Below are 18,502 nucleotides of genomic sequence, written 5' to 3' on the forward strand. Positions count from 1 at the left end.
TTTTTGTGGGATTTTTTTTTTTTCCTTTGTCTTTGTTCGAAGTTGGTTGGGTGAATCTTAATGTTTGGAAGTTGTGTGGTTATTGGGTTCTATTATGGGGTTATTGAGGTCTGATTGATTGGTCCTTTGGGTGTGCTGCTTCGGGTGATGTCTTATCACCTTTCTCTTGTATTCCTTTTCCTTTTTCTAATGAAATTTTATTTTTTCTCTTCAAAAAAAGCACAGTCACTTGTCAAAAAAGAAAAAAGCATAGTTTTCAAGGTGCCAAGGCAAACCTATGATAGCTTCATACTTCATAGTTTTTTAGTAATCAGCAGTAATCTTTGACTAATAATTATCATAATCCTCATGAAATAAGTATAAACCTCATGCAAAAACATAGAAAATCAACTTATTTATGAGAAGAAAAAGAAGAAAGAAAAGAAAATACAGAAATTATATGGGGCGGACCCTTCTTTTTATTCGAGGGGGAGAAATACTAATTATTATGTGATATAATATATAATAATAATGATAATTCCTTGATTGATCTTCTGTGCTGATTGGATAAAATCTCCAAGTTCTTCTTTGCTTATCAATATAGGTTTGAAATTGTAAGGGTTGATGTCTACATCTCTAACTTCTGTGTTGATTGAACCCAAACAAATACAAAATTAATAAAAAATAACTGGTATAATAATTGTAAAAATATTGAAAACCCTCAAAATGAATAATTTAATATACTAGTATGTTTGTGATATTATAAATGTCATAAAATAAAAATTATAAAAATACTATGTAGTGTCTTATACAAAAATATGTAGGTAAGTACGACATTTGGAGATATTGGGGATAGGTAGAAAAAAGTTCATCTAAAATGAAGTTGGTGCAGGAGTACTTAGCGGTGCAAATGGTAATATTGTTGCTGTGTTCTTGGGTCCAGTAGATGTGGGGGTTCCATTAGAGCTGAATTCCTTGCTGCTTTACAAGGAGTTCAGATGGGCTACCATCGAATCCTGCTTGCACCTGGGTTGGGGGATGGGCTACCCCCGTTGTGTATCCCTTCAAAAGAAATAAAAAAAGAACCACTTTTTAGCTTAATCTTAAGAAACCAGCAATTACAAAAAATGGTGAATCAGGATTTTTTTTCATAGCTAATAATTATTGGAATTGTTAGAAATAGTAAGTTCAAAAATTACAAAGGAGTAATTGGAATTGTTGGAATTGTTAGAAATAGTTAGTTCAAAATTATTGGAATTCTATGGATTCTCTTCAATCTCAGCTCCAACATTTATGTGGTGTTTCCCTAATCAGATGTGTATTACACAGTTCCAGTTTCTTGTTATTAATTACTATAATTTGCTTTCATCTCAGAGCATCATCGGGACAAGGAGCATTACAAGCTTTACAGAGTTTGTCCTTTCAAACAGGACTGTCAAATCCTGGTCATAGTGAGTTCAGTGAAAAGAATTATTTTTACTTTCTGTGTGAAACCGGTATTTTGTAATGATTTTTATTTTATTTTAATTTCTCATTTCTCATCTTTTTTCTGCCTTTGCATCAGTCTGGAAGCTTCTTTATTATCAGTGGGCAATGCAGATTTTTGAGCAATATAATATGAGTGAAGGTGCTTGCCAGTTTGCTCTTGCTGCACTTGAGCAAGTAGATGAAGTTCTTGGTCTGAAAGATGAGATCTGTGATGGGGATCCTTTTAATGAACCTGCAACAACTATTAGAGGGCGACTTTGGGCAAATGTCTTCAAGTTTACTCTAGATCTTCACCGCTATTATGATGCATATTGTGCTATAATTTCAAATCCAGATGAAGATAGCAAATACATCTGTCTTAGGCGTTTCATAATTGTTCTTTGTGAGCAGGGCATCAGTAAGGTTATCCATTGTGACATATTTGGAAGTCTTCTGTTATTCTCTATTGTGGTTTGTAATATGCTTTTGTTCTAGGACAGCTTCCTCTTTGAAGTTTGCCTGAGGTAAATTTGATAGAAATTTAATACATGGCAAATACCCATTGAAACAGATATCATATATTGCTGAGTGACTATATAAGCTTCATCTGCATATAAAACTCAGCCTGCTGCTTGTGCATCTTATCTGATTTTAGTATGATTAGCAAAATTCATGATTCTACATGGTAAATTTACCATTGTTCTCTTATGTCTACGCATTTCAGCCTTTGATTTTGTCAATCTCACCAGGATCCACTTATCCAGCTAATCAATATTGCTCTACCCTTATAAGTGGGCTTGACATTGTCATCTTCCCTATATATTGTATTGATTAGCTATGATAATGATACTGTGCCTCCTACCATGTAAGGATTTTAAAACACTTTGACATGTCATCTTCCCTAGTATGCTTGTTATGATAGTGTATTATCATATCTATTTAGTGTGTGGCTGTAAATTCATTTGTCCTGACATGGGTATAGAACCCACACAACATCCTACTTTGACATATAGAATTTTTCCATTATTAACTGTTGCAGACACTTTGTGATGGACAACTGCCATTTATTGGGCTAATGGAAAAAGTTGAGCAAGAGCTTGCTTTAAAGGTATGCCCTAGTTGGAAAAACATCATTTTTAAGATGTATTCATTTTGGTGTTTTACCATTATTCTCTTTCTGATTTTTTTCAAGATTGATATCATTTAACTCTTCAGGCAGAGCGCTCAGATGTTGCAGCAAAACCAAATCCATACAAGTTACTTTATTCTTTTGAAATGCATCGGCACAACTGGAGAAGGGCAGCTAGTTATATGTACAGATATACAACTCGCTTGATGAATGAAGCTACCCCGAAGGATGACCAACAACTTTCCATAGTTTTGCATGAGAGGCTGAATGGATTATCTGCAGTTATCAATGCCTTGCATCTTGTTGGTCCCACATATTCTTGGATCGACCCTCACATTGAAGGCTACTCTTGTTTGGATGAGCATTATCCACACAAAAGGGCCCGTACATTTTGCAATGAGAACTGTAGGTTTTTGTATTTCAACATGGAACTACTTTTATTTCATTGTTTTTAAGCGGTTAGTTGCACAGCATACAAGAAGGATTTTGATTAGCTGTAATTATTGTGTTGGAAATTCTTTTTCATTCATGTTCTTATGGTTTATATTGAGTAATGATTGTTGTCCATTTTTCAGCTGTTACCAGCAATGATGTTCAATCACAGAAGGTACAATATAATATTGATATTGAAAAGCTGGAAAATGAGTTTGTTTTGACATTGGCACAGTATTTACTTTCATGTGCAAATGCAAAATCAACATTTACAGGTGAGGAGTTAAATGTGGTATTTGCATACATGCATGTGTTAATGAGTGGGTCTATAGAGTTGAAAGGAGATTGACCATAAGGAAAAAAGGGTTGTACATTTCAAGCATCACAACAATTTATTTTTACAAATATAAACTCAAATTTTCTTTGCTGCATTTCTCTTTTTCTTTTTCAGGAAATCAAAAACTCTCATCAGATATTGTGGACCTGTTGATTCAGACAAATTTATATGATATAGCATTTACAATTCTTCTGAGATTTTGGAAGGGTTCAGGATTGAAGAGGTGCAACTTCGTTGTGCCATTCTGTTACATAAAGTTTTCCCTTTCTTGGAATATAATAATGGTATCTTTTTGCAGTGAATTGGAACGAATCTTTGTTGCTATAGCACTGAAATGTTGTCCAAATGGAGTAGTTTCCACATTTAATGGGTAAGACATGGTTTTCCCTTTTCTGCACCACTCCCATCCCATAAATAAAAGAAAAACAAACAAAAGAAAGACCCCCCCCTCCAAATCCACACATAAATGAGAGAGGTATTTGATGTATGAATTGCTTAATTTGCTTATCTTCCAGGAAAAGTTTCAGAATGCAAGGTCTTGTTCTGACCTCATCAGCCAATGAAACATTTATTCAAGGCGCATCTCTATCTCAGCAGTCAAGTGGGAACTTCCAGTGGGAACAACTCAAGATTTATCTTGTGCGTTTGTTTTGTCTCAGCTTATTGTTGTATCGTATAATATGACATGTTGCATTGGTTTACCGTAGAGTTGTGATTTCATTGTGTGAACTGCAATTTGGGTTGTTCTTCCTATCATTCTCCATGAAGTTGATATTTGCTGTTAGCATTTCTACTATTGTGTCTATGTCAAGATCCTATATTGAAAATTCATCAATGTGTTGGAGGCAAATTAGAGTGCTGATATTCAGGCTCAGTTTTGGAAGAGTACAAATACAAAACAGTGCAAATACATACAAAATACAAGGTTTTACACTTGTATTTGTACTCTTTCCAAACTGAGCCTCAGGTACAATAAGGTGGTGATGTTATTTTTTTTTTTTTTTTGAGTTACTGTCATAATTTTATGAGAAAGAGATGAAAAAACAGTATGTATAATGATCATCATGTTGCCCTAGTTCCCCTAGCCACTGTATTCTTCTTTTCACTCTCCTTCAGGTGATATAGCCCCAAATACATAGAGATTCTTTTAACTCCTTGTTTGTTTCTTTGTCTTCCAACATTATTATTGTGGATGGCAAAGATTCCAATACCCTCTGTTGCTGTATTCCTTTCTCACTTGCCTTTTGTGTATTGTGATTATAGCTTTGGTTGTTCCTACAAGCCATAAATCCAGATATTGTAAGAGTAACAGTATAGTTCACCATATTAACAGTCAGGTATGGAAAAAAACCTCATTACTTGTTAGAACCAGATAAAAAAATAGAAAAAAGCAGTAGAGTAAGATTTACCAGACTGAGCGAATTGTAGAGTTAGAGGGAGGGCTTCACTTTGAGAGGGGCCACTGAATTGGCTAATGAGTTAGCTCATTCTTTCCAAAGTAGGCCCAAGTAGGATCTGGGTGTGAGGCACTGATTGGTCAACTTGGGGTATTTCTAGAGTTGTTTTTACATTTGATTCTGTTCCTTTCTAGATATTAGCTTTGATTATTTTAACCGGTGTAAATCAGTATATGGTGCAAATTTTCTGCATTATAGACTATTTTCTATGATTATAAGATATCATGCATTTGTGCTATTTCATGTGTCTATGTGCCTCTGATTACTAATTTTATTTGTTTTCCACTTGATTGTTCACAAACTTCAGGAAAAATATAAGAAGTTACACACAAGGTTACCGGTAATTGTTGCAGAAACACTTCTGCATACTGATCCTCAGATTGAATTGCCTCTTTGGCTAGTACACATGTTCAAGGTATTTCTTTTTTCTTATGGATTAACAGTAAACAATTTTAATTTTCAGAACACGAAGATAGCCATAATCATATTCTCGATTGAGTACCCTTAAGATGAAAGATAAGATAGCACTGCAATGGCTTTCTCTCTTTTTCCTTTCTTGAAGCTTGTATTATTGTCCTTGCATGCCTATATACTAAGGTGCTACTTCAAAATGTATAATCCTTCATTTTGCAAATGTCATGTTATGTTTTTTCCTGGATAAATTGTGTATTGCATTTCAAACTGTGTGCTTCTTACTATCATGATTTATGAGATTGCTGTGACATCCTACTTTCCTGCTCATTGGATGCAACAGTTTCGTCAAAGGGCTTGGGGGATGACTGGACAAGAAGCAGATCCTGCATCTCTATTTCGACTATATGTTGATTATGGTCGGTATGCAGAAGCTACAAATCTTTTGATCGAGTACATTGAGGAATTTGCATCTCTGGTAATTATTACCTTTTTTGTAAATATAAACAAAAGTCTTGTACTCAGTTAAAATTCAAGGTAAGAACGTGTAAACGGAAAGCCTCAAAATTGATAAAAAAGGGAGTGCCCAAATTTTTCTCAATGAGGTAAAGCAATGACTAGTCATTTTGGCCTCTCTACTCAGTCCCTAGGCAGTAACTAGTCAATAGAAGAAAGATACGTTCTAAACTTAAGATATTGATGCAATCTCATAAATTAGTTAATACTTAATATAAACTATAAATATGCAATAAAAGAATGATATTGAACATATACTTTGTGGTCTAGCGGTAGGTAGCCCTTTCCACGACAGCTCACACTCTGCAGAAGGTAGCCCTTTCCCTTTTGTGGCTTTCATTCCGCTCCAGGTAGCCCTCTACATGACGGCTTTCACTCTACTCTAGGTAGTCTTTTCCATGACATCTTTCACTCTGCTCTAGGTAACCCTTTTCCTAGGTATCTCTTTCTGTAGTTTGAAATTGAAATGTGGTGATAAGCTCTGATACTAATTGTTACACGCTTGACCAATATGCCAGAAGCCTTTAAAGACTGTTGGGACACATAAACCTTTAAAATTGTTGTACATAAATACATTCATAAATTCTTTTAAAGCTAACCAAGCCCAAGCAAACCCAACCCAACCTTAGCCCAGCCCAAATTATATTGAGTCAGGCTCTTATCAGTCTCTAGTTGGTGAACTTGGATTTGATCTCGGGTTAGGCAGGCTGAAGCCCAAGGTCTGCATCCTAGGGTTGACCTTCAACCCACCCAACCTGCTCAAGTTGCGCCCCTAGTTTCAAGCATTTGGATTTGGATTCTTTCAGCCACATCTTTGCGTCGTATCCAGACAAATGAAAACCAAACAAGAGAAAAAAAACATAGTATGAAATTCGAATTGTATCATGCATTTTAACGAGGAGTATAATGTAGTAGAAAGCTGTCTTTTTTACATTTTTGCCTGCCATTTGTACCTTTGTCACATGCTATGCACGCTAAAGAAAGTTTTCCTTGTTTAATCTTTGTTGCAGAGACCAGCCGACATAGTTAACCGAAAAAAAATGTCTGCCATTTGGTTCCCATACACGTCAATTGAGCGCCTTTGGTGCCAAATTGAGGAGTTGAGAAGTTCAGGGCACATGATTGAGCAATGTGATAAGCTCAAGAAGTTGTTGCATGGAGCTTTGCTGAACCATCTGAAACTAGTATTGCTTGATCCTTTTAATTCTCTTTGGACTTTTTATTTTCTTAAGCTGCAATTTTAAGTTTCCCATATTTTCTTCCATGTGTTTACAGGTACAGGTTGACTCGCATGATGCACTGTCTTCTGTGTTCTGATTGTAAATTTCAATAGTAGCTCTCCACTGCACATTTCAGCATCCAGGATTTCACGACCGTTACAGTGCCAAGTAAATGGTGCTACAAGGGGAACACAAATGACAAGTCTTCTGGCAGTTTTACTCACAGGGTCCGGGCATTTTTTTGGCTTGCTGGCCTGTCAAAACCATCAGGAAAGCCCCCTTCCCTTCATTTCTTTTGGGATAAGCAGCTGACAAGCAGTCATGTGCCTATAAGGTCCATGCACCAAGTCCTTGCAGTTTTGATTGCTCATAACCAACGTATTAGAACAATTTGGAAGAAAGCTTCATTTCACTGCTTTGCATAGTATCGGTTCCCCATTACATACTTGTGTTACGGTCAAGTCCCAGTGTAAACCTGCAATATCTTGTAAATTGTAATGACCATCGAGAATATCAGTTTCAATTTGTAAGCTGTTTTCAGACATAAGCAGCAGAGTTTCACCAAATTATAGAAACTAGGGCCTTTCTTTTATTTTTGCCTAAGGCAGTCCGGATTGGCTGGAGACAGAATCATGCACAGCAGGCTGGGCAACCTATCATGAGTGAACACGCTAGTATTCCATATTCATCAGGTTTGGGTTCTATGATGTATGTGAACCTCATTGTATAGAACACTGGTGCGTTCACTCATGATAGGTCAGGTTGCTCTGTTCACTGTGCATTGATCGTCTCCAGCCGATATTTGAAGAAAGCATTTGGTGAGGATCATTTATAAATATACTCGTTATCCCAAACAGGAGTGCATTTGGTGACTTCAATAATAAAGTGGTTTAATTTTGAATGATGTTGCCCAATCATCACGAGATGAAAGGTTTGCTTTCCCTTGTTCAGCTATGCAACCAATCATCGATCCAAATCCAACAATAGGTACCCACCTTCCAAGGTTTGCTTCTTTTGACAGGTCTCAATGGCTATCGAACCATTGTGATCTTGGTTCTAGAGAGAGACATCTAGCTCAGATAAACTTACTGTAAAGTTCACTTTACAGCTTTATAGAAATTGCAAATCTACCTGATTGCAGCCTACTTTTGAAATACATGGGCATGACCTCACATCAAGATATTCTAGTGATTTTTAGGAAGAGTACCTATCCCCATAACTGAAATCTTTGGACAGTTGACCTCTAAAACCTTTAAACTTCACTAAAATCCCCCACTCCCTATCCCCTAGAAAGTCATCTCTCTCACTTCCTCACAACACCTAATGTCACAGGACTCTAGTTTTCTACTATGTGATAAGATGGAGCTCAAAGAAGTGTCAAAGAGATTCAAACACCAATCCATGTGCAAGTGTTTAGACTATGACAAGAAGTGGCAATCCATGCGCAAGTGTTTTTACATATTTTTTAGGGAAAATCCCTGATAGGTATCTTGTACTTTAGGTCGACTGCCAATTTAGTACTCAAACTTTAAAATGCAACAATTTAGTACCCAAATTTTCAAAATGTGACAATTTAGTACCTGTTGTTAACCAATCGTCAAGTGTCACGGGAAAAGATACAAATGCCCTTCAAGTGCCATCTAATTTTCTTTATCAACCTTTTGTTAATAAAGAAACAATGATCCCAACTTCCCACTAACCAAACCAAACACAAAGCATAAGAATTCAAATATATGAAAGCGAGCCGAGTGGTCATTACTCGGAAGGTAATAGGCTAATAACAGCTCCCCTCCCCTGCAATTACAGTTGTGTTCTTCAAGGCTTCTTGCGTGTTAATTTGGCTCATCTTGCACTGTAAATCCCCACTTTTTCTTCTTAATTTATTCGTTAAAGGTTTTTCTTTTTTATTTTTTAGTTTGACCACTTTACTAGACTCTATTTGTCTAAGGATTCAAATATCTTTTATCACTCTCTATACATTTCTTCAATCTTTCTTCCCATCTTTTTCCACTTGCATGTTCGTAGGAAACGACAGGTGTTTCTATTGAAAGAATTCCAGCTCTAGAGATGGCGAATAGAGGTAGCGAGGTAAAATGGAAATCAAGAGAGAGAAGCATTCAAGTGAGGAAATTAAAGCTCTTGAAGCCGAAGAGGACTTTGAGTTTGGTTCATAGGGTGCCTCTCTTTTGACAGAATTAGAAATGTGTGCAGCCGACGACGTGTTCATTTAGGGCTAAATCCTACCTTTACGACTCTCGGTTAGCTCTGATAGTGGATTGGCCGAATTGCGTCAAGATAGTCAAAATTTTAGCATTGCGGTTTGAGGTCAGAGTCCTTGGAGCATAGTTCTTGTGGTTTCACTAGCGTAACCAATAGAAGCAGTAGTTGCAGAAGCCACAACTCGTTGAGTAGCAGCTCTGTCAATGCCACCAGATACAAGCCAAGAGTGAAGAACCATTTTCATACCCACCCTAGCCCAAAACTCCATTGTAGTATTTGAGTGCTACTGCTCGGCTGGGGAATGTAGGTAATCAGGATAGGCGATTGATGATATGGGGACTTTTCCGAGTGGGCGTAGTACGGATGTCGGAGATTGAGTTGGATGACCAAAAGCGTTGGAACAGAAACAAGAGTTGTAACTGATGGTGCGCGATCTGAATGCTCCTACCTATAGGGAGCTCGGATGCCTGTCACCAAGTAGGTCGCTCGAATTGCAAAGAAGGGGAGGAATCAGAGAACCCAGAATGGCTAACCTGGCGAGGTTGCTCCGATGCTTAAGTCAGCAATAGTAATTATGAACTGAGAGCTTTGAGAAGTAGGAGAGCTAGAATGCACTTAATTGCGCATACCTGGGTCCTGGGGGGTTGATGCCCTTATATAGTTGAGCTATCGTGGGTCTCACGAAATGACTCCGGGATCCTTGGTCCGCATAGATGAGATTCGTTTCCGCTTTAGAAGGAGAGTAATGTACTAGTCAATGAAGTCTATCGTTATCGTCCAATCTGGGTGGGGAGAGGATAAGGCATGCCGTTACGTGGTGTGATCCCGGGAGATTTAGAGTCTGTTGAGAAGCTTCTGGAGTTTATTACGTGTCACTTAGGTACTTGGGTGCCGAAGTGGCTTTGGTGTCAAGGTGGCTCTGTACCGAGGTGCCCGAACACCTGGGCTCCCAAACTGTTGACTAGGTTCCCCTTGCTAAGTTGTCATCCTACTGGCAGGTCGTATTCATGTGTCCTTTACTTACTAGGTCGGGCCAAATCACCCCTCATCAATTGCTCCCCACTCCTCGTGCTAGGGGTCCTGACCTGGTGCGGGGAGTTTATGACGAGGCCAGGTGGATTTGGTATGATGTCTAGGTGGTACGGAGGGTGGACCTTTGGTTGCACCTGTATGACCGCTTGGCTCGACCAAGAAATGACCCAAATCACATATCAGGTGCACACGGATGCCACGCCGATTATAAACTACACAACAACCTAGTATACAACATTCCCTTAGGCAACTTTCCTTGGGATCACGGTCATGACGAGATTGTGGTCTTCGAGGAGCAGCTCGTAGCCAGGCTGCATTTCCTACTCCATCCCTTCATAGTTGAGATCGTCAAATTCTTTGACATCGCCATAGACCAACTCCATTCGTAACATTGTTAGTACCATCTCTCATCTCCCTTTTCCATGATTATAACCAACCCCTAGACCTCGACACCTTTTCCTCGATCCTTTCTATAAAGAAAAATTTGGCATGTGTAGTCCCCGAGCAAGGCGAAGCTATTACATGTCTCTTCGCCCTGAGTACAAATTGTTGCACGAGCTCCCAAACAAAGTCCCAGCTTGGAAGAGGTGTTATTTTATAGTCTATAACACTGAGGGGTAGCCGTTTCCAACTCACTAAAGGCCTGCCATCCAGGACCCCAGCATAAATTGGACCAAAAGACACGGGAGGAAGTCCGATCTTGGGTGAAGCTCGGGTTGAAGTTCGAGAACTTCGTCACCGAAGAGAAGCTCATGCAAGCCGGGCTAAGTCCTCCTAGTAGGTCGTCATCAAAACTGCTATAATTGTTTTCCTTGTCTTGTTTTATATTGATCTTGTACTTACTCTATTCGTCGCCTTTTGCAGCTGCCAGGGCTGACATCCCCGCTGAAGGGGAAGAAGAAGAAAAGGGCCTCCAAGAAGGCTCGTCTCCACGAAGAGACCACCACCTCCGACATCGGCACCACCGTCCCCGAGCACCCTCCAGTTGCCGAGCAGCCAGTGATCGACTTGGTTGAAGAGGACCAAGGTAAAGCTTCCCCGCCTCACTTGCCCGAGGAGACCACATCTTCCGAGCCCTAACACACTCAGGCGACCACTCCATCGAGTGGCGACACCTCAGCTTGGAGCATCTTGACTCCGAAGTTCGGTCTCCTCAAGAGCAAGGATGCGGTCTTCGCCGAGGAGGTTGCTCGTTGGGCTGATTTACCGGTCGCTCAGCTTGGGGCCAGAGCGGCAACTCACTGCATGGTGGTATTAGACAGTTTTGTATGCCCTTAGCTCCAATCAGTTTGATGTACTTATGACATTTATTGTAAATGAATAAAGTGCATATTTGATTCATGTTATGTGGTGTGTTTTTGTGTAATACCCTTAAAACCGGCCACTTATGAGACTTATGTTGGTTTAGAACGTTCACAGCCAGTGGGTCGATCTGGGGAGGCCTATCCTAATAAGGCTGACACTGATGTGCCGCCAAGTTGGTTAGGGTGGCCTGTCTCTGCCACCAGGGTGAGACCCGAGGTACATGCAGTGTGGGATCAGCTTGAGACCTTGAACCGGACCAAAATTCCAATATTTCCCTAGACCTTGGCAATTAGTGGGCAAAACTGGAATGTTACACCTAACCCTAGACTCGATTATGGTACCACACTAGGTGGCGGATTGGGCCATCTTTGATATGCCAAGCAGTGAGACCCTTAGAGGAGGTCAAAACCTGGGTATGTTGAGATGGTTCATGAACCCATCTGAGTGGGTGATCATAGTGACAGGATCAGCCCCTTTGTCGGTCAAAGGTAATGATCGGGGAAATGCACTCTCTCTGATGGAAACCAAAACTTCCGGTAGTTGATTTCAATCGTTGAAATTTTATTTTGCAAAATATATTTATGCGATATAATATATATTATAGGTTTTCGAAATTGTTTGCAAAAGGTTTTAATCCCCAGGGTCCGTGTAAGAGGAGAGTGCAGAGCTGTACCTTGTAGTCGGGGAGAGGTCCTCTCTTTTTGGGCAGTGTTTGATCATTATGGGCTGAGAGGTTAAGTGTAAGGCCATTGAGGGTTAAACCTGATGGGCTAATCTTACATTTGCCCACAGCCCTTGGGTGTTACAAGGTGGATTGGCCCAAGGACCACTTAGTGTAAGTGTTGGGCCCATAGAGTCCATATGATGGGCTCAAGGGGTTCACTGGGCTTTCCAATGAATTCGGATAGGCCTTGTGACAGAGGCTGGGCCGAACCCTTGTGGTTGATGTGTAGATCAACGTTTGTGTCCCACGCCATACAGAGAAAGCCCAACTAGGTAGCAATTTGGAAGGCTTAAGTTAACACTTACACTTAATGGACCAAAAGCCCAATACGAGCTGGACTAATTAGATTGGCTTGAATGGAACAAATCTGAGATATGGACCAGCCTTAAAGGATAAGGGAAAGTCCCTATCCACTCAGTAAGAGTCCAGATTTGAATATGATTCAAAACTGGAAATTCCTAATCACATTAGGAGGGTTGATCATGATCTACAGATTAGATAAGGACTCTACCTTATCACTTAAAGGGATCAACATCTCCTAATAGGATTAGGAGTTGATCCCTTTAGGATTATTATATAAGGAGGAGGGGGCGGCAGCCTCAAAAAAAAATCTCATCTGATATACAGATACAACACAGAAGAGATAAATTAGCATACAGTGAGACTGTGCCAATTTCTCCCTGCCGCCACCGCCTTTAGACTGAATGTATAGGCGATTTTGCAGGGAACCTGTGATTTTGGTGTAGGGAACCTGCGATTTTGCAGTTTCTTGTTTTTTTCTTATTACATTTGGTTTGTAAAATAATTTTTTTTTTAGACTGAATGTATAGGCATTCGATCTGATGTAATATTAATAGAAATTAGGTTTTCTATTTATTTTATTTTGGATCGAAGTTGGCGGCGCAAGGAAGGAGATTTCGCAGATGGGAAGATCGCTATTTGCGATTTGCAGTTCATGAAACTACAAACTATGATCTAACCTCTATTTTGCAGGATGGATTGTGCGAATAGCCCTATCTGACTGATTCTTGATTTTCTTTTATCAGTATTTAATTTTAGATTAATTTCTTGAATTAAATCTTTAATTAAAGATCAAACCCTAGACCCATTCGAACCAGATTGGTCCAAACTAGTTGGACCGAATCTAGGGTTCGATTAAGGCTGAATGTTAGCCCTAATTCTCCCACTAATGGGCCTAAGGATTGATAATTAATTGAATGTTTAATTCGGCCCAACCTGTAAAGTTCCAGTTTTAAATTGTTAAAACTACTAAAAGCCCACTTCGCGGATAAAGTTGTATGGGCCGAACTGTTCAACCCTAATTTCGGCCCATATACCTAGATAATATTAATGGTTAATATTATGGGCTTTAAATGGGCTTTACAGTTATTAATTGATTGGATCAATTCTTCCCTACATGTGATGTATGGATGTGTGATGTGTTGCGTTCATGGGCCATAAGCACTTGGCCCATACAGATACGATAGTGGCTCTTGCGCGCACCATGGTTGAATGCACATTGTTGCCATGGTGACCCTTATGGTCATTGGATGACCTTCCCTTCGTGGTGGGCCCCACACCCCTAAAAAGGACACGTGGGGAAACACTAGCCGAATTGGGCCACCAAAAATCTGGCTTTATGAAAGCCAGTGGGAGCCACTCAAGTTTGACCTAAAACTAGGGCATAACTTGTTCCCTCCTGAAATATGAGTGCATGTGATAGGGAGATCCATATGATGGACTCTCTAAAGGCCTTCTGTCATTAGCATGAAGACGGGTCCTTCAAATGATGAGGAGAAGCACCAGAAAATGGGCCAACTGATTTGCTGCTGGATCTGTTGGATTGTTTCATATGATGATAGGGACGTCATAGATCGATGTGGGAGGGGCTTCACCAGAAAATGGGAACTCTCCCATGGTACCTTGGCATGCTCGAATATGATGGGTGAGAACTCACTGGACAAAAATGTTTACTCATAAATGGCTATGAACCTTGTCTGACAGAGGCCAAAGGGAAAGCTCATGTGATGAGTGGATATGATCCTTCACAGAAAGGTGGTGGTGTTATGCAGCTGAAATAGTTGGTTCCATGCACCCTATGTGGTTTCCCACATTTCCAAGAGACATAATTGTCGTTGTCTCCGTTACTGAGATAGGAGGGAAATCCCGATGATGAACAAATGGAAATGGGACATAGATTAAAAGCCATATCTATGTAGATAACATGAATCAAATTAGGTTGTGCACTGATGTCTGGCTATTTTTCCAGAAAATGGCTAATGGACAATTCGCCAAGCTTCTTGTTGACAACAAACTTAAGGGCCCTAATTACGTTGACTGGTACCGTAACCTCATGCTGGTACTGACTTCTGAAAAATTGGATAAAGTTGCCAAAAACCCCACCCCGGAGCGTCCAGGTGATCGGGCTTCTGAGGCCCACAGAAGGGACTACCTTGAGTGGGAGAAAAAGAACTCCCTGACCCGCTGCTATATCATAGCTTCTCTGGACAATCCAATACAGAGGCAGTTCGATCAGATCGAACTGGCCAAGGACATATTGGACAGTTTGAAAACTATGCACGAAGAGCAGAATCGTTCTACTTGGCAGAAGGCCTTGAAGTAGTTCATGACCGTTCAAATGACCAAGGGACAACAAGTGCATGACCATTGTCTTCGAATGATGGGATACATAAATGAGCTGGAAGCCCTAGGGTCCGGGCTAGACCACGTCACCATGGTAGACGCCATTCTGAATTCTTTACCTCCGTCCTACAATCAGTTTGTCATGAATTATAACATGAATGAGCTGAACGTCAGCTTACAAGAGCTCAGTAATATGTTGCAACGAGGTGAGGAACTGATTCGTAAGGATGATCCCGTCGCCATGCTTATGGAAGCAGGCAAGCGTGGCAAGAAGAGGAGGTCTAAGAAGAGGCCCTAGAAGAAGGGCAACAAATCCAAGAGACAGAAGAAGGACAAGGCATCCGATGCCTGTCACCATTGTCAACAGACCGACCACTGGAGAAGGAACTGTACTGTCTACCTGGAATCCAAGAAAGGTAATCCCGAATCTTGTGTCATAGAAACCAATTTGTTGGTTACTTCTGCTTCCTGGTGTATTGACTTCGGGGCTTCGACTCATGCATGTAACACATTACAGGGTTTCAGAATAAGTAGAAGACTGAGTGAGGGAGAGGTGACGCTCTTCTTGGGAACTTCTGCAAGTGTTGCAGCTATGGCCATCGGAATTGTAGAATTGTTTTTTAGAGAATGATCACTTGTACTTAAAGATTGTCTTTATGTACAGAATTTAAGAAAAAAATTGATTTCTGTCTCAAAATCGTGTGTTGATGGATATTCTGTTTTGTTTAGTAATACGATTACTATTAAAAGAAACAACAAATTCATCACATGCGAGGAACTGGAGAACGGTCTCTATGCTCTGCATCATTCTCTAGAAACCAACATAGCTGAAACTACGTCGGTTGACGTTCCCAAGAGAACTCATGATACCATTAGTCCCACATGCCTATGGCATTACCGTCTTGGCCATATCGGTATTGATCGAATCACAATGTTGGTAAACGATGGTCCTTTGGATTTTCTAACTGTAGAAGATCTTCCCACCTGTGAGCCTTGCCTTCGTGGTAAGATGGCAAAACGGCCATTCGACGGCAAGCCTGAAAGATGTACAGGCACGCTTAACCTTATACATAGTGATGTATGCGGGCCCCTGAATGTTAGGAGTCGTAACCAACACGTATACTTCATCACCTTCACCGATGATTATTCGCGGTATGGTTACGTGTACCTAATGAGACACAAGTCTGAATCCTTTGAAAAGTTCAAGGAGTTTAGACAAGAGGTCGAGAAACAGTTGGGGAGGGAAATTAAGACCCTTCGATCCGATTGAGGTGGCGAGTATCTCTCTGACAAATTCAGGGACTACCTGAAGGTCAACAGAATAGTATCGCAGTTAGCTCCAACTGTTACACCACAACTTAACGGTGTTTAGAGAGGAGGAATAGGACCTTACTTGATATGTTTCGGTCACTTCTCGCACACTCGGAGTTAACCACATCCTTTTGGGGATACGCATTAGATACTGCGATTTACATGCTGAATAGGGTTCCAACCAAATCGGTTTCAAGCACTCCATATGAACTTTGGAGCGGAAAGAAACCAAGTGTTAGACACTTGAAGATTTGGGGTTGTCTAGCACACATTAAAAGAATGAGTCTGGACAAATTGGAATCCCGAACCAGCTGTTGCCTATTTGTAGGCTACCCCAAAAGCTCTATGGGCTATCTATTCTATGACCCAGGAGAACAGAAGGTGTTTTGTAGTCGGAATGCCCATTTCTTGGAGGAGGATTACATCCTAAACAATCATCGTCAAGAAGTTGTTCTTAATGAGGAGAGCTCAGGAGTAGTGGGACATGTTCCAGGTAGTGGGTGATCATAGTGACAGGATCAGCCCCTTTGTCGGACAAAGGTAATGATCGGGGATGCACTCTCACTGATGGAAACCAAGACTGCCGGCAGCCGATTTCAACCGTTGAAATTTGTTTTGCAAATGTATTTTATATAGGATATAAAAGTATATATATATTATGGTTTCCAAAATGTTTGCAAGAAGGTTTTAATTCTCGGGATCCATATGAGTGGAGAATGCAACACTGTTCCTTGCAGCCGAGGGAGAGGTCATCTCTTGTCGGGTAGTGTATGATCATTATGGGCTGAGAGGTTAAGTGTAAGACCATTGAGGATAATGCCTGATGGGGTAATCATGCATCTGCCCACAGTCCCTGGGTGTTACAAGGTGGCTTGGCCCAGGGACCTCTTAGGGTAAGTGTTGGGCCCGTAGAGCCCATTTGATGGGTTTCAGGGGGTGCACTGTCTTTAACAGTGTATTCGGCCAGGCCTTGTAACAAAGGCTGGGCCGAACCCATGTGGCTGATGTGTAGATCAATGCTTGGGTCCCACGCCATACAAGGAAGCCCAACTGGGCAGCAGTTAAGAGGGTTACGTGAGCACATAAGCTTAATGGGCCTAAAGTCCATTTCGAACTGGGCTGTTTGTTTAGTTAATAAAGGGGCGAAATCTGAAGTGGATCAGCTAATAGGATTGGGATTAGACCCTATCCACTTAGAGAGTCCAAGATCTAAATAAGATTTGGATCTGGAAACCTCCTAATCAGATTAGGAGATGGCTGATCTGATCTCCAGATAAGATAAGGATTATCCCTTATCACTTAAAGGGACTTCTAACCCAAATATGATTTGGATTAGCAACTCCTAATCTGATTAGGAGCTGATCCCTTTAAGATTATAAAAGAAGAAGGGGGCGGCAGCCTAAAACACACACAGATCATCAGGTTTTCTTTAGTGCTGAAATCAAGAAGAGAGAATTCTGCTCCCTGCAAATACTCTCTTGCCGCCTCCCTGTTCTTGCCGCCCTGTTTGCCAGTTCGATCTCCACTTGTGGGAGAAGTCAAGATTGGATCTTGACATCAGTCCTTTGAGAAATGATTGAAAGGAACCTGTGCTCACGTACCATCTTGCTGATTCTTGCGAAGGACAGAGTTCTTGAAGAAGAACACTGCTGATTCTGCTCCACCTGCACTGCGCCGTCTTCAGTGGGAGCAGTCTTTGGATCCTTCCTTGGGCATGAACACCTTCGTTGGGAGATATTACTTCTCCGTATCATGTATAATCCTTCCCACTCCTTTTTGGTTCAGATCTGGTTCAGTTTATGGTTCAGAATTGATCCTTGAAAATATGATTTTCTAAATGGGGAATACGATTCCTAGTTGAAGGGAGAGAAAAAATTTTGAAATTTGCCCCTTATTCCGCAATCTTTTGGGCGTCCATAGGATGGATCTCTCATCCCTTCAGTGGTATCAGAGCCAGGTTCAAATCTTGAACCATCTAGTTTCAGATCTGAACCTGCGCAATTGGGCAGAAGGTGTTCTACCCAATTTGTGCAGATATGGGTTTTGGGAAATTTGTTCCCAAAATTAATGGGCGAATAATCTGAAATTAATTTTATATAAATCTGATTATTATTTAGAATTGTTCTTTATGATTTTCTTGATTTATGGGTTGTTCGTACAAGAGGGGATCGAAATCTTGGTTTGCGTAGGGAACCTGCAAGATTTGTAGTTTCTTGATTTATTTATTACATTTGGTCTGTAAATAATTTTTTATTTTCTAGACTCAATGTATAGGTATTTGATCTAATGTAATTATTAATAGAAATAGGATTTCTATTT

The 18,502-nt window shown here is 40.4% G+C and overlaps 1 protein-coding gene across 1 annotated transcript in view; it reads left to right on the top strand.

The window, feature by feature from the left end:
- The window catches only part of SAR1 (SUPPRESSOR OF AUXIN RESISTANCE1), a 105,193-nt gene extending 97,667 nt beyond the window's left edge, over window positions 1-7,526 (top strand). Inside the window, exons 17-28 of the mRNA XM_010276784.3 lie at window positions 1,354-1,430; window positions 1,544-1,869; window positions 2,486-2,554; window positions 2,662-2,980; window positions 3,151-3,282; window positions 3,459-3,567; window positions 3,643-3,714; window positions 3,860-3,983; window positions 5,109-5,216; window positions 5,556-5,690; window positions 6,739-6,912; window positions 7,004-7,526. Of these exons, the coding sequence (XP_010275086.1) occupies window positions 1,354-1,430; window positions 1,544-1,869; window positions 2,486-2,554; window positions 2,662-2,980; window positions 3,151-3,282; window positions 3,459-3,567; window positions 3,643-3,714; window positions 3,860-3,983; window positions 5,109-5,216; window positions 5,556-5,690; window positions 6,739-6,912; window positions 7,004-7,045 (1,687 nt within the window). The 3' untranslated portion in view covers window positions 7,046-7,526. The remainder of the gene's footprint in view (window positions 1-1,353; window positions 1,431-1,543; window positions 1,870-2,485; window positions 2,555-2,661; window positions 2,981-3,150; window positions 3,283-3,458; window positions 3,568-3,642; window positions 3,715-3,859; window positions 3,984-5,108; window positions 5,217-5,555; window positions 5,691-6,738; window positions 6,913-7,003) is intronic.
- Window positions 7,527-18,502: the final 10,976 nt, after the last annotated feature.

Source organism: Nelumbo nucifera, chromosome 3 (assembly GCF_055504915.1).
Source record: "Nelumbo nucifera cultivar China Antique chromosome 3, China Antique-T2T, whole genome shotgun sequence".
Taxonomy (NCBI): Eukaryota; Viridiplantae; Streptophyta; class Magnoliopsida; order Proteales; family Nelumbonaceae; genus Nelumbo; species Nelumbo nucifera.